General features: G+C 35.7%; 1 protein-coding gene across 1 annotated transcript in view; it reads right to left on the bottom strand.

Annotated features, from left to right (window-relative positions):
• CWC27 (CWC27 spliceosome associated cyclophilin) overlaps positions 1–15,216 on the bottom strand; it is a 96,727-nt gene that overhangs the window by 75,621 nt on the left and 5,890 nt on the right. Inside the window, exons 7-10 of the mRNA XM_039709656.1 lie at positions 15,083–15,152; positions 12,558–12,637; positions 10,401–10,434; positions 6,465–6,640 (exon numbers count right to left, since the gene is read on the bottom strand). Of these exons, the coding sequence (XP_039565590.1) occupies positions 6,465–6,640; positions 10,401–10,434; positions 12,558–12,637; positions 15,083–15,152 (360 nt within the window). The remainder of the gene's footprint in view (positions 1–6,464; positions 6,641–10,400; positions 10,435–12,557; positions 12,638–15,082; positions 15,153–15,216) is intronic.

The following is a 15,216-nucleotide window of genomic DNA, read 5'->3' as shown; positions in this document are numbered from 1 at the left end:
AAATGGAAATATATCAACCACTGAAGAACAACAAGAAGAACACTTAGAACAGTCCTAAATATGTTTAGTGTAATAAAGACCACTAAAAGTTAGGATTTATGAGAAACATTTCAACACCCTGAACTGAAATAGGACAAGCAGCAAAGATTTGCTTACTTGCTCTCTTGAAATTCCTCATTATAGGACCTTTTGCACTCTTACAGAAATACTGGTTAGAATTTTATTTAATATTATTTAAAATTATTTCAGTATGTGATTAAATAGCTACTTTTGCATAAAGCTGAAATTTATCAATTTAAATATAAATTGCTTAAAATTGTTTAAAGCTTTGGACACTTACGGCCTGCTTCAAATTAAGTTAAAATTGAACAACATATGCTGTTTTGCCAGTTTATTACTAACAATGGCTCCTAGTTTTAAAAGAACATCCATACAAATGGAGCATATTAAACACAGAGTGAGCAAACCTTTTGTGAAATACAGAATTAATGATTTTAATACAAGTATTTACAATTTCCCCACAAAACCCAAGCACTAGCCTTAACCAAGAGACACAGAACGATGGAATGGCTGGGTTTGGAAGGGATGGTTAACAGTTATTGCCTCCAAGCCCCTACAATGTGCAGGGACATCTTCAAGTACATCAGGTTGCTCAGAGCTCTGTTCTGCCAGACACGGAACAAACTGCATGGTGGAGCATCCACCACCTCTCTGGGCAACTAGTTCAGTGTTTCAACACCCTCATTACAAAAAATATCTTTGTTATATCTAATCTCAATCAACCCTTTCTTTTTTGAACAAACCAAAACCACTGCCTCTTATTCTTATTGCAAAAGACCCTGCAAAAAAGTTTATTCTCAACTTTCATACAGGTTTTTACCTCCCTTGCCCAGCTGGCCATACTATTTAAGCAGCCCAGCTGGCTTCCTGGGCTGCAAATACATGTTTCCAGCTCATGTAAAGCTTCTTGCCAACCAACACCTCCAAGTTTTCTCCTCAGGGTGTCTCTGTATTTCTGCTTAGGATTGCTCCTAAGTACAAGGTGCAGCACCTTGTACTTGGCATTGTTAAACTTCAGAGCACAATGAGTTTCATTTTGAGAAAAAATTGAAAGAGGGGAAATTTAGGTTTCAGAGTAGGATATAAATTTTGACACAATGCTATCAGGGAGTTTCTTAGAACTAAGCATAAGTTCCTGAATGGTTATTAACTTGGCTAATTTTAGAGTCAGTCCAAAAAAGCTGACAATGTGCTTCCCAGTACATACATGTAAGGAAGTCTTAAAAAAAATAGCAACAAAAACCAGGCCAAAAAAACATCTTCAAGAATTAGATTACAAAGTTATTGCTTAAAATTGTTGTCAGAGGCACATAACCACTGAGTAGAAATATACCTATTCACTCCAGGAACTCTACTAAATCCATCAGTAGTGAATTGCACAAACAGTCACAGTAGCAAACTGTCATATCAGAACTGCTAGGCAACCTGGGCTTGCTGAATAAAACAAAAGCTGGAGATCTAATTGCCAAAATCTAGAAACTAAAAAACAGAGAAAATGACAAACTAATTCTCAGAGAGTGATGACTGAAAAGAAACTGGAAAACCCAAGAAACGTAAGCACTATCAGTTGAATACCTGCAAGAAGGGCTGACGTGGTCAACCTATGAATGAACAGGGAGGTAGAAGTAAAAAAAAAAGTTGCTGCTCTCTGCATATAGTATTACTAAGGCTAATACAATACAAATGATGAAAGAGATTTAAACAATGTTGAAAAAATGGAGATGGGAAAGAACCCAAACCATAAAGTAATTTGAAGATTAGAAAAAATTTCTTACTGTGAAGGCCAGAAAGAACTCAATGTCTACAGCTTATTGAAAGGACTCAATTAGAATTTAAGTGGTTGAAATGAGAGAAAATACAGCCTGCTGAAGTGAACTTCAGAAAAAGGCACAGCAAAAAGTAAATTCAGCGGTGACAAGCTGAACCCAGACAAGTTAAAATGTGAAACTGGAAGAGGTACCATTAGGAATCATGTATCTAAGTACTGGAATAGAATACACTCACTGACTAAATATGGAGCAAACTATGCTCTCTTGATATCTGAAAAAATTATGTTTGAATGCCTTTCCAGTTCAGCTGTTGCCAAACAGTGAGCTCAATACAAGGGTAACTGGCAGTAAATTATGTCATGAGATACACAGTTTATCCAATTGTCTCCTTTGGCTTAAAACAATATTAGGAGAATACCTGAATTTGCTGCATGAAAACAGCTGCACCTCTCTAGGTACAGTGAAGTTCAAAGTCAGTTGCAAAAAGAGTTTCTATTCAGAACCTCAAAAATCAATCTTACTAACCTACAATGTCTATTTTCTGGTGCTAAGCTGAAAAAACAGGAGACAACCTCTATTGTTGGACAAAGCCTGATAGTAAGTCACACTTAGTTTAAGAAAATACTAGTAGGATTAGAAGTACAGTTATTAAATTTAAAATAGTAGTTTTGTGAAGAAATATATCTGTTCATATAGAAACAGATAAAACTCAACATTCCAAAGTAAATAAGTAGCTCTAAATATATGGTATTTTCATCATGTTATTACACTTATTAACAGCCAACATTAACAGAAAAGTAGCTTGCTGAACACAAGACGAGATATTAGATTAAGTTTAAATAAGTAGAAACATATAGATACACATTTTTACTATTTTTCACTGTGTAATGCTTGCATTACAAGGTAACAAGCACACAATAAATACATTTAAAACAATATATTTTAACATAAATTATTAATTTACAAATACAAAATATCTCACTCATTGTTTATAACAACTGCAGATTTATAAAGAGAAAAGTTTTGATTTCAAGATCTTTTAAAAAAGATTTCCATGTGATCATGTAAAATTACCTTTGGCTTTTCCACACCACAGTACTATATGAGCACTTTAGAAAAGCAAACTTGCATGCTCAGTGTGGCATGTTTATTCATATCGATGCCAGGAAAATGCTGAGGTGTCTTGACAATATTCAATTTTTACTGTATGGTCTGAACTGGAATTAGCATGAACTTGAAACTTTACCTGGCATTATTAACTATTTTTGTTATGATTGTGTCTAGATGACAGGACTGCAGAGTGTAAGTTTTTGTAAGTTATTTCATGTTGTCTTTCAATAAAAAACTAGGTCTGAGGAAGTAAATCTTAAAAACTGCTCCAGGTTTCTGTTTTGAGGATGAAGAAAAGAATTACTTATATATGCAGAAAATATTACAGAAAATACGTAAAACTTTGTATATTATTTATTTTACCCATGACACACAAATGGATACAAGAAAATAACAGGAATGTAAAGGAGTGGCAATAGAGCTACTATAAATTACTTTAATGATTATTAAAGTAGTTAATACTAGTAGTATTTATTGCTATTCATCTCCTTGGGATAATAATGGTTTGTAAAACAAAATATATGTGATTACTTAGCTCAACTGCAAATTATAGGATCATTAAGAGAAAATATACAACAGGAAACACCAAATTAAACTGATATTAACTACTCAAAAAGTCAGCCTCTCTTCCTGAATAGTTTAGCTATTTTAAGCACTTATTTCATATTGCCATTTAATACCCTATCCATTACAAGGATGAAACTGAACTTGATTATACAGTGAAAAACTGTACAGTCTACTTTATTTCACCCCACACTGCATGTCTTGCAGACAATAAGCACTGAAAAGTTTTAAAGCTAGTAAGCAGAAATGTGTAGCATCCGAGCTCCACCTACAGGATGAAAAGAAATGTATAAGAAATATTTTTAATTACCAAACTACAAGAGGACCATTCAAGAAGCTATACAGGAAGCCTTCAGATGGTCCTCTCAAGCCACTGCCATTTTACAAACTCAATGCGATGCTGAGAAATTTTATTACTTATGCAATGATGGTGAACACTTCTATCACTAAACATTCCTATATGTAAACTGCTGTTTTACAGTGTGAAGTTTAGGTTTAAACTTTCTAAAAAACCCCAGACCAATAGAACTTCTCTAACAACTTGCCAGAATGACTGGATGGCTCTTTTTCTCAAGTTTTCTTATCTAATACAAAGTTGTCAAGTGTATAAAGCTATTATAAGAATATTCACAAGAAGTTAAACCCATACTGAAATGACTAAAATTAACTTCACTGTTTGAGCACTTCAAGTATGGCTGCATTTAGAAGTGGTATTGGATCTCAGTACCATGAATTTGAAGAAGTGTCAATTGTTTCCATACTGCTTCTCTGAAATAGACCTCACAAATGCATTTGGATTAAAAGAAACTGGACTGATATAAATGAATACAGTTTTACAGAACAAGTCATGCATGTTAAAGATCAGACTCTGAAACAAATGTTGTTAGAAGTTCAATTATTCTACTAGCACATTTAAGTATCTGATGAGAAGAAATTTTGATAGATATCAGAAGTTTCTTCACCTTCTGATATGTCAGTAAACATTACCCTCAAGCTATGGATAGTCTATCCAACTTTTTGTTTGATATTTACACCTCCCACATCTCTGCCTTTGATCAACACAGGCTTTGACTACAGTAGGTGGTGAATACCCGTGAGTATATTATTAAACATCGCCAGTACACTGAGAAAATAGTCACTATTTCAGACAATGAAACTTGATATTGTTTATCTTACTTTATCTAAACAGACCTCAAATGTAAAAACACATTATTTATAACAAACAATATTGTGCCTTTGATTTTCATGCCGGAGGACTGCAGACAATTATTTGGAAAACAGTAAGTCTAGAAATTTATGTTAGTTGTGATACTAAGCAGTATTTCCCAAGACTATGGCTCCCAACTGCTAAAAATGCAACCAATAAAACCCTCTTCTGAGTTAAGATAACCCATTTGGCTTTAATACTATTACTATACCTCCCTGAAAGAGCAGAATAACCACAAACAGAGCACATTGACCGACCACACGTAAAGCCAGCAGCTTACAGACTGACTACACAAAAGTCTCTTGAAATAAGCTGCAACATCATGCAAGCTTGTGCCTTGAGTACCTCCTTCCTAAAGGTATCCTCTAGCTTTGTATTCTCTTCATGCTACAAACTTACTATTACACATTAGTCCATTTTGTTTCCAGCAGCCATTCTAATAAAACCCCAGGGAAAATTAAACAGATTGGTGCACAGGGACGAGGTAGGTAGTAAATATGTACAGATTCAAAAGCCCTTTGCTGTTGTAAAGAAGTTATTTGGCTGCCATATAGTTCAAGGCTCTTTTTCAGAAAGAGTTTTTCTTAGAAGCCTTCAAATTTCTAGATCCTTGCCTCCACCACTGAATATGGCTATTTAATGCTAAATTGTAATTGTTTATTCTCCCCAACCAAGAACAATTCATTGAATCTCAGAAGCTTAACATCATGTTAATCAGATGTTACCAGTAACCAGATTCTGGGATTGAAGTTATCCATCATACTCATTGATCTCCACTTCCTGTGGATCATCTGTCTACAGCAGCGATAGTAAAGCCGCCAATTCCCAAAGCAACACACACCACAACTCCAATGACAACAGAAAGAAAAGTCAGGGGAACTGTTTTACAAGACGTTTTGTACATGTTCTTTAAAAAAGTATGTAGTCATGTCTAACATAGTCATACAATCATGCTACTCTATTTTCTGTACTGCAATTTGTGCTATATGTACTGCTATATGTACTAATATGTACTGCTCTTACTGAGAGAAAGGAAAACTGAAACATAGAAAACCAGTGCTCCAGAACTAGAGTTTCATGCTGGTTTCAGCTGAGGTAGAGTTAATTTTCTCTGCAGTAGCCAGCATGAGGCAGTGTTTTGGACTTGTGTTAAACACAGAGCTGTTATATAGGGAGCCAAAGTCTTTTTTGCCTTTTGTGCAAGCAGGAGAAATGCAGTGTCTGGGAGGTATGAGAAGACAACGCCAGGACAGGTGGCCCCAATTGACAAAAGAGGTATTTCAGGCCATGTGACACCATGATCAGTATAAAAAGTGGTAAGAAGAAGGATCAACTGAGTTGGTAGAGATGTTCACAAACACTGGCACGACTAAATTATATGACAGGAATCCATGCTTTTATGTCTGTAAAGAAAAATGGATGTGTCCACTGCAGCGTTGGAAAGGTGGTATACTGCAGGGATGAGTACTGTGTTATACCAGAATTCACTGGATCACTCTCCTTTCTGTGAGTCTCAGTGGTGGACAGCTATTATGTGTAACTACTATGTGTTAACACAGGTAATGAAGTTGCTAAACTCAATCTTACAACTGAGAAAAAAGACCAAATAAAGACTGACAAATACATATAAATACACTTCATTTCTAACTTGCAAGGAAAAATAAACTTCCCATACAAGGAACCAATAAATTATGAAAATCTTAAAACTGTAAATAATCTAAAGAAAAACACCTACCAAGCAACACAATCCTTACCTGCGACTAGTTGTTTTCCTTTCTGTCTTGGTTTCTTCCTCTTGAAGCTGCTGTTTAGTGTTTTCACTTGTATCAATTTTCAGTTTCTTGGCAATGCGTTCCTTTATTTGAAATCTCTCATCACTAGCAGCTTCATCTTCTACACTATCAGCATCTTCATCATGTTCCTCTTCATCCTTTATTGATTTAAAATGATAAAACTACTTTAGATTTTTTTCAGTACAGAATGAAAAATATGGAAATCTTTTTTTTATAAATATAACCTTTTCCCAGAAAAAAGTGAACTTTTCAAACAAATATATCCTTATTTGCTTCAGAGGTAACAAAAAATTACAGACATGACAGTTTCTTTTCCATACACAATTACTTCTTATCTGTAAGGGTTAAAAAACCAAAACCAGTCTATTCTAGACTATTAACTCTTACAGGTCTATAGATGACATCTCAGCAGTGTGATATTACCCATACCATTGTTCATGAATCCAAAATTTGATTGAGACAATACCATTGTCTCAGTGGTATTGAGACATGATGGTACTGTCTTTCATATTCCACTAAAAGAAGAACTTAACTCCCTACCAAATGACTATACTACAGTCATGAAGGAATAGAAGAGGCTAGCTCATCAGCTCCCGTTGGGGAATTTACAAATACTAAATTGATCATAACAAGCTGTGAAAACCTGTGGAATTGATCATTGCAGCTTGCTACAGAGATCAAAGGAGAGGCCTCAGGCCTCCATGCCTAGTACAGGTAGGCAAAAGGGTTTGCACCTTGGATCAAAAACATTTGAAGGGAGAAATAGTTGGAGAATGAACAAGTGGCCTGACTAGACCAAGGGATGTAAGTTTGACTATTTCCTTCATTGAAGAAGGAAGTCTGTATGAACCTTAATTGAGAATGACAGCTTGAAGATGACACAGTATATCTTTTCACATTTACTTTGGTGTGATCCTCATTAGCAAAAGGAAAGTGTAAGATGCCATGCGATTCTACTTTTAGCCAAAGAAAGAAAGGACACTTAGAAATCGCAATCCGGAGGACTTCACAGGAGACTGCCAGAATGTAAGCCCTTGGGAAAGAAGAACAATGTACACATCCTGGGTGTGACACACAGGTAGGAGGGAGAGTAGCATGAAGACCGTGTCCATAAACATGGAGGAAGAGAGAACAAAAAAAGTAAAAGCAGCCAGACGCAAAATTTGAGAATAGAAGAGAAAAACCAAGAATTAGATTTCAGAAGTTGTAGTAGAGTCACTGCTTAGGAATCTTTAGACTACTATGCTTAGATTTGAGATTTAGACAAGACAAGGCCAGTAAGAAATAAGAAAGAAATCTCTGAGTATTCAGCACAGTAAAAGAGCTGAATATTTTGCCAATGAAAAGACTGAAAGGTTGTTAGGGGAGTTTTGTCTGTTCCTTTTTAATAGGGGAAGAGAAAACTGGAACAGGATTAGCATTTCTCTTAATTTACCAGAAAGATATTGTTTGACAAAGGAGACAATGAAACTTTCTAGAAGATTTGCTTACATGATACGTGACTACAGACCTCAAGAGCAGAGGGAGGTCCAAAAAAAAAGTGACAGGACTATGTTTGAAGTCTTTTAACAGTCAAGAATAAAGACAGACTCCTGGTGGAGATTTGGCTAGGGCTTAGGTAAGAGCATTTCACCGACACACAATTAATTGGACAGGAGAACATTTGGAATAAAAATGCACAACTCTAGACAAATAGCATTTGCTAAGTAGTAAGGTAGTTAAAAATTGCAGATAACTGAGTAATAGGAAGAGGGTTAAAATTGGCGAGACAAAATGGTTTAACCTGTCCAACTTGGCTAAATCCTCTACTTCCCAAACCATGCATCAGCCCCAGTTTGCACAGTATTTCACCATTTTTCTTCCAGAAATACACTGCCTTCCCTCCTGCAGCTCTACTCTTTTTTCCTGCCCAGTCTCCTCCTTCAGTCCAGGCCCTCTCTCTCTCTCATTAAGTCCATCTGATATCAACAAACAGATCTAACAATAGATTAAACAATCCAGACTGAACTGCATGGCACCTCAAAAGAGAAGAGGTTCTTCTGTTGGCTAATAGCTGTTCTCCATGTGACACAGAAATGCAAAACTGCCTGCCTGAGAGCTATACTACTTCTTGCTGCTGTTATTAGCTGGGTGGAGTTGCCCTATTCTTCTCCTTAATATGAAAATAAAAATGGTAATGAGACATTTTGTGACAGAATGACTACTGGCTACTGTATGTAATGTGGTTTTCCCATTTAAAGAGATTATTGAACTGAGGGATGGATAACTAATTTTATCTACACATAGTTCTGCATGAAACTTACTATTCAGCAACTGACAGACAAATAGGGAGAGGAAAAGAAATTGTGCAGAAAAGAAATGTTACTGGTGAGAAAAAATTTTGTTAATACATTTCATATAATGTTTTCATTAATGACTTGGGCACAAAAAGAAATCTAACAAATAGCTATGAGGTAGTGCTAATACAAAAGCTCTCTCAATGAATTAAATGTATAAATTTGAGACTGCAGTAAGAGAAACAGGATGGTATTTAGTATGAATCATTTAATATGAACAGCAAGGACAGGTGCTTAGGGAACACTAACAAGAGTTTCTCTTATATGTTATGGCCTTGTAGGCTGGGGGAAGTAGGAAGATCTGGAAGAATTATTTGCTCCCAGGTTTGGCTATAAAACTACCAACATGTTGCAGCTGTGTAAATGCAAAAGTGATAATGTGATGCGTTAACTAAAATAACTCCAAGAGAGACCATATAATACTAGTACCACTTCAAAGACCCAGGTAACTGCCTGCAGTGCTAGATCTTAGCTAAAATCTTAAATGCAATGAAATCTAAAGAGAACACTTCTCCAGGAAAAAAAATGAGAAAAAGCCTTCATATTTCCAACTTTGGCTTAATTAGGTATATTTATTTAAATTTTTATTCTTCAACCTAATACTTCCTTGTTCTACACTACCCAAATCCAGTTTGCTTAAGAAAGGGATATTTGAATATCTGAAGAATTACTAATTAAATAGCATTCTCCAAACCCTTGTAACACTAAAATGCTCCTGCACAGCAGAAATTGCAAATAAGAATGAAAAAGCCTGAATTCATACTATGCCTTGTGAAAAAAGGAAAAGTGTGTAAGCAGATGGTTTTTCCTTGGCACATGAATGTGACAGACTGTGCTCTTCCTTTACTTCCACTGTGTCAACATACAGTGTAGTTAACACTTGTGCATGATAGACAGCTATAGAAAACAATACTTTCCAGGATTCAATTAGGTGAATGGTCATATATTATTGCAACAGCAATTCAAAGGGGTACTCCCATGATCTATGGTTGGAGACAGAGACATACTTCAGGCAACAAGCTTATGCTTACCTGCACCATGTATGACAACTTTCTTCTACTTAAACTGCCTCCGTGTTTAGCTGAATGTTACTGCTTGACTATGCAAATTCCACGTCTTTCAGAGGTGACAGTCTTCAACAATACAATTTCACTGCTACAATTTAATAATTCACTGAGCTTTTGTTCTCTTGAAGAAATCTTTCAAACAGGACTCTGACTCACATGCAGACTTACCCTCAAACATTGCAATTATATAATTATTCATGACAAACTTAATTTCTTTTTAAGAAGCAGTTTCAGGGTTTTTATCACTCTGGTGGTTTGTCACCCTGTGGTACACAACCCATACTCTACTAACTGAAATACAATACAATCAGTTTCTATAAAAGGTAGCAGGCAGTATGCTAATTCTACCCTGCCGTGAATAGTCAAACCTTAGCACCAGAAATCTGACTTGAGCTAGTTCTTAAAGATCTCTAAAGTAACATTTGTTCCCCAAAGAAAATCTTATCTGTTCACAGTAAAAAACAAACAATTATTAGTAAAAAAAAAATACTTGCCTCACTCAAATCCTTTTCTTCATTTGCCACTTCACTAAAAGAAAAAGAAAAGTAACTACTTTGAAGTGCTAGAGGAGATTCAAAATATTTTTTAAAACCCAGCATTTCTTAAATAAAAAAAAATTGTTAGTCATCTGAAATTTTAGTAAGCTTAAAACAAGGGTATTCGTACAATGGAGAAATCCTATCTTGAGAGCTATCAAGCAAATCTTGAGCTGTTCAAGCAAAACACTCATATGTAAGGTTAAAACAACCAAAACTCAGGTGAGATGTTTTTGATCTCATTTATCAAACAATTAGTAGCATTTCATTGCAACTAGTTTATATGTTGGAAGATGTATTTTACTGATACTTAAGCTTAACATCAAGATTTGAATTCGTTATACAGCTACAGCTTGGTGAATTAAAAAAGAAATCTATCTGAATACACTAAGGCTAACACACCCACTGTTAAGTATCACAAACTAATAATAAGAGACCTTGAACCACTTTAGCCCACATTAAAAAAAAGTTATGCTAGGAAAAAAAAAAGGAATATTAAATAAGTCTCAAAAGTCAAGTGTGCTCAAAGCAATCAATAAGTAATCAAGATCACTAAAGAAACCTATGTGTTGCAATCAATTACATTATTTAATAAAGTGCTGCACCTGGGTCAGCACAATTGCTGATATCAATACAGATGGGATGAATGGAGCAGCCCAGCAAGGAGGACCTGGGGGTGCTGGTGGATGAAGTCCAGAAAGCCAGTTGTGTCCTGGGCTGCATCCAAGGCAGCGTGGGCAGAAGAGCCAGGGAGGGAATTCTGCCCCTCTGCTCTGCTCAGCTGAGACCCCACCTGCAGGGCTGCAGCAGCTCTGGGGTCACAGCACAGGAAGGACATGGACCTGCTGGAGGGAGTCCAGAGGAGAGGCATGAAGATCTTCACCTCTCCAATGGGGAAAGGCATGATTGTTCAGCTTGGAGAAGAGAAGACTCCAGGGACGCCTCATAGCATACAGCCTTTACATACTTAACATGGGTCTGTAAGACGGGGACCGAATTTTTAGCAGGGCCCGTTGTGAAGGAACAAGGGGTAGTGGTTTTAAACCAGAAGAGGGTAAATTCAGACTAAACCTAAGGAAGATGTTTTTTTATTATGTGGATGGCGAGACACTGGAACAGGTTGCCCAGAGAGGTGGTAAATGCTCCACCTATAGAAACATTCAAGGCCAGGTTGAATGGGACTCTGCACAATCTGATCTAGTTGAAGATGTCTCTGCTTAGTAAAGGGGGGCTGGATATGATAAATTATAACTGTTTCATCCAAACCAACTAGTCTAGAATTCTAAGATAAGCAAATTCTTGGAGTTAACATATTTTCATGGAATTTTCTCACTTTATAACTTAACTGTGATTAAAATCAGAATTTATAAAGTACTAAAAATGGACACAGAAGAAAACCAAGTTTATTCAAGAATACAGGTTTATGATTAACCTGATAATTTGTTTGTTTTTCAGATTTGGAAAAAAAATATTTTCAAGCATAAGCAGGGTTAGAGAGTTGGGAAAAGCAACACTCTAGAATAACCACAGCAAAGAACATCTTCAACATGAAGAAAATTTAAATATCTTTAAAAGTTGAGGCTAGGAAAGAGATATTCTAAGAAAGGACAGTGGTAAAGAGAGGTATAAAAGGGACTGTCAGCTCACTTTCTTTTCCAGAATGAGAGTTAGAATTTATGAAATGTAAATTCTCTAGTAGCATCCAGGTTCAGTACAAAAGGGGGAGATACTCCTTCCTGTAGTGGACAGGATGGTGTGAACTGAAGCAATGTTACAAGAGACTTAATACACACTTTGAGGAGAGCTCTTAAAGGTTACTAAATAGATGAACCACATCAAACTCTGACAGTTTTCTAAGCTGAAAGTTGATGGAGGCTGGGAGACTACTCAGATAAATGTTACATTTGGACTGCTCTCACTCTTTACCGGGCATCACTGATGGCCAGTGGTGGTGACAGCTTATTGGGCTACAGAAATACTTGGTCTGATCTAGCACTGGCACTCTTAATTTTTTAATGAGTTATGTGAATTGACATTTCTTAAATGAGTATACATGCGGATAATTGGGTATAAGATATTGAAAGTAGATCTAGAAATTGAAAATCACATACTAACCTTTTGACAGCAGGAACTGAGCTAAGATGTGGATCATCCTTCAGGAGATCATGACTGCTTTTACTTTTTCCCTTCATGCTCTGTTAAAAGAAAAAGAAAAAAGTTATTACTCATTTCAGCTTAAGAGGCTAGATAGTGAAAAAGGATTATGGTAAGAAAAACATAACTTGTTTCTTTTTAGCTTTAACCTATCCAGTAAGCATGAACACTTTTAAGAACAGCAGGAAGAGAACATGTTCCAAAAAGAGAAACATCAAACTGACTCCACAAATTTATTTTTGCCATAGCAATGCACCTAGTTTTAAAGGACAGAGAGCGAGGAAAAAAAAAAGATAAAGTTTAGTCATGTACAAACATTACACATCATAAAGATGCTACGTCCAGCATATATACACTTGAGTGAATAAAGAGTTAAGTCTTAACTTTCCAATAATGACACATGACAACTGAAAGAACTACCATATACAAAACAGTACTTATTAACTGGAAGGACACTAATTAGATCCCCAAGGAAAAATAAAATTAACAAACTGCAATACATCAGTCTGGAATACATAATTTAAGAATTATTTGCTGACACAAGGAGTCAAATAAATCTAACACATAAGGTCTTCAGGCAGACAGACTGCAGTTAGAAAGCATTCTACATGCTAATCTAAAAAAAAAAAAAAAAATTCAGAGAAAAATAGACTGCAAATTTCAGCTGCAGGAACAGTCTGTATTGTGACCTGTACTGTGAATGTCTCCATTGCAGATGCATTGTCCAATGCTTTTGGAAAGACTAGACATGTGGACAAAATCTTACTCATTTAACTGTAACTACAATTTTTTATTATGTAGAAAACAAAGACTAACACATTCAGCAACATGAAAAGATAATTCCTTCATTAAGGAAGGGGTGATGTGTTTGGAGTGATGGCGAGGCTGTGTATGGCAAAGTGCTCCAAACAGGTACAGACAATAAACAGTTTGGACACTGAAGGCTAACACTGATCAACAACCAGTGGGGGCCCTGGAGCCAAATTGCTGACTGCACTAATAGCCTTCACAGCTTGAGGGATTTTACCCAGAGCTTCTCTGCCCTTCTTAACAACCAAGATTTACTGCATCTAGCACCCACAAAAAGCTCATAGGATTCTAAGTTTGCAGGTGTCAAAGGATCTCAATAACAACTTTGACCTGCCATTTTTCTTATCAAAACCAGAGAATGCAAGTTAGTGCTGATATTCATGTACTTCAACTTAAACAGATTAAGATAATGTCCAGAACTAGAGTGACACTGATCTAGATCTCTTATGAACAAACAATGAGCTATCAAAAGAAGGTTTTATTTTGTTACAAAGAATGAAGATAAATTCTTTATGAAGAGTTGTTGTGGTTACTTATCTAGCTACAACCAATCCAGAATTTAGTCAGGGCTAATATGCAGATGAGATTTTGAGGTTGAGCTGAAAGAGAATATTAAAATACTGAAACTGGGCTTATGAAAGAAACATTCTATTTAGATAATTTTAAACTGAAAACAAATATTTGGCGTTAAAAGAAAGGAAGTCCAAGGAACTGAGTCAAACCCAGTACTAAAAACCAGATAAATAGCAAGAGCAAAACAGTAGATGAGCATATTAAGGTAAACAAGTAAACTTTGTCTGACTGGTAAGTTGAAAAAGAAAGAAAAATAGTTAAAGCTGCTGTTGTAATAAATATCCACTATCACTCTGACTGATATAATCTTACTATAATATTGTCCATCATTATTCACTGTTTTCCTTTTGTATTTTAGCTAACTTCTGAGGACTAACAACAATTTTTTTCAATTATGTGGGTACAGGACGCAGGACCATGTAGCCTGATCACTAACTGTAGCAGCGAGGTACTGTAGAAAGCCTGGGAATCTAGTGAAACAACTTGGTCAGCAGTAGAAATGAAATCAGAAATTTATTTAAGAAATTTTTAAACTAGCCTTATTTAAGTGCCAAGTCAGGGAAGGAAATGTTAGACCAAAGATTACCTGTGCAATCCTGAAATTTGAACATTTCACTATGGTGCACTATTAAATTATGATAATGGCCTATTTTATCCACAATAACCACACTTCATTTTGCTCACAGATGGATGGATATATGTAAGAAAATGGAGCTAAGCATGCACTGGAAATGCATAAAATGACCACCAGTATTCAAGTATTTGACCATATAATTGCAATTATAAATAAAGGACTTGAAAATAATACAGTACCTATTGCTTCCGTGACTTTTAAACAGCAGACATAGATTGATACTACGAAATGTTTTGCTTATGAAAATGTAAAAATTCCATGCAGTAACTAAAGGTACCTCCAAAATCAAGAAAGCTAAAAACTTCTGGTTTCGCAAAATGCTGTAAGAGAATCCCAGAAACTGAAGCAACTGCTATTATTATTGTTCAAAATGCAAATGTAAGAAGACTAAAAGCTTTAAAGTTTTCCACAAATATGCAGAAAAGGTAATTTGGTTGAAAAGACCAATAATGTTAATTTGGTGCAATACCTGACTAACTCTACTGACTTCTTCCTCTTCTTCTTCAGCTTCTTCCCCAAAGGAAAGCAGGTTAAAGTTTCTTTAAGAGAAAAAAGAAAATTTCTGGTAAAATTTACAATATTATCTTAGCAACATTCTATTAA

The sequence above is a fragment of the Passer montanus genome, unplaced genomic scaffold (assembly GCF_014805655.1).
Source record: "Passer montanus isolate IOZ18808 unplaced genomic scaffold, ASM1480565v1 scaffold22, whole genome shotgun sequence".
In the NCBI taxonomy this organism is placed as follows: domain Eukaryota; kingdom Metazoa; phylum Chordata; class Aves; order Passeriformes; family Passeridae; genus Passer; species Passer montanus.
The sequence above is the reverse complement of the archived record's forward strand: the minus strand, read 5'-3'. Positions and strand labels throughout refer to the sequence as shown.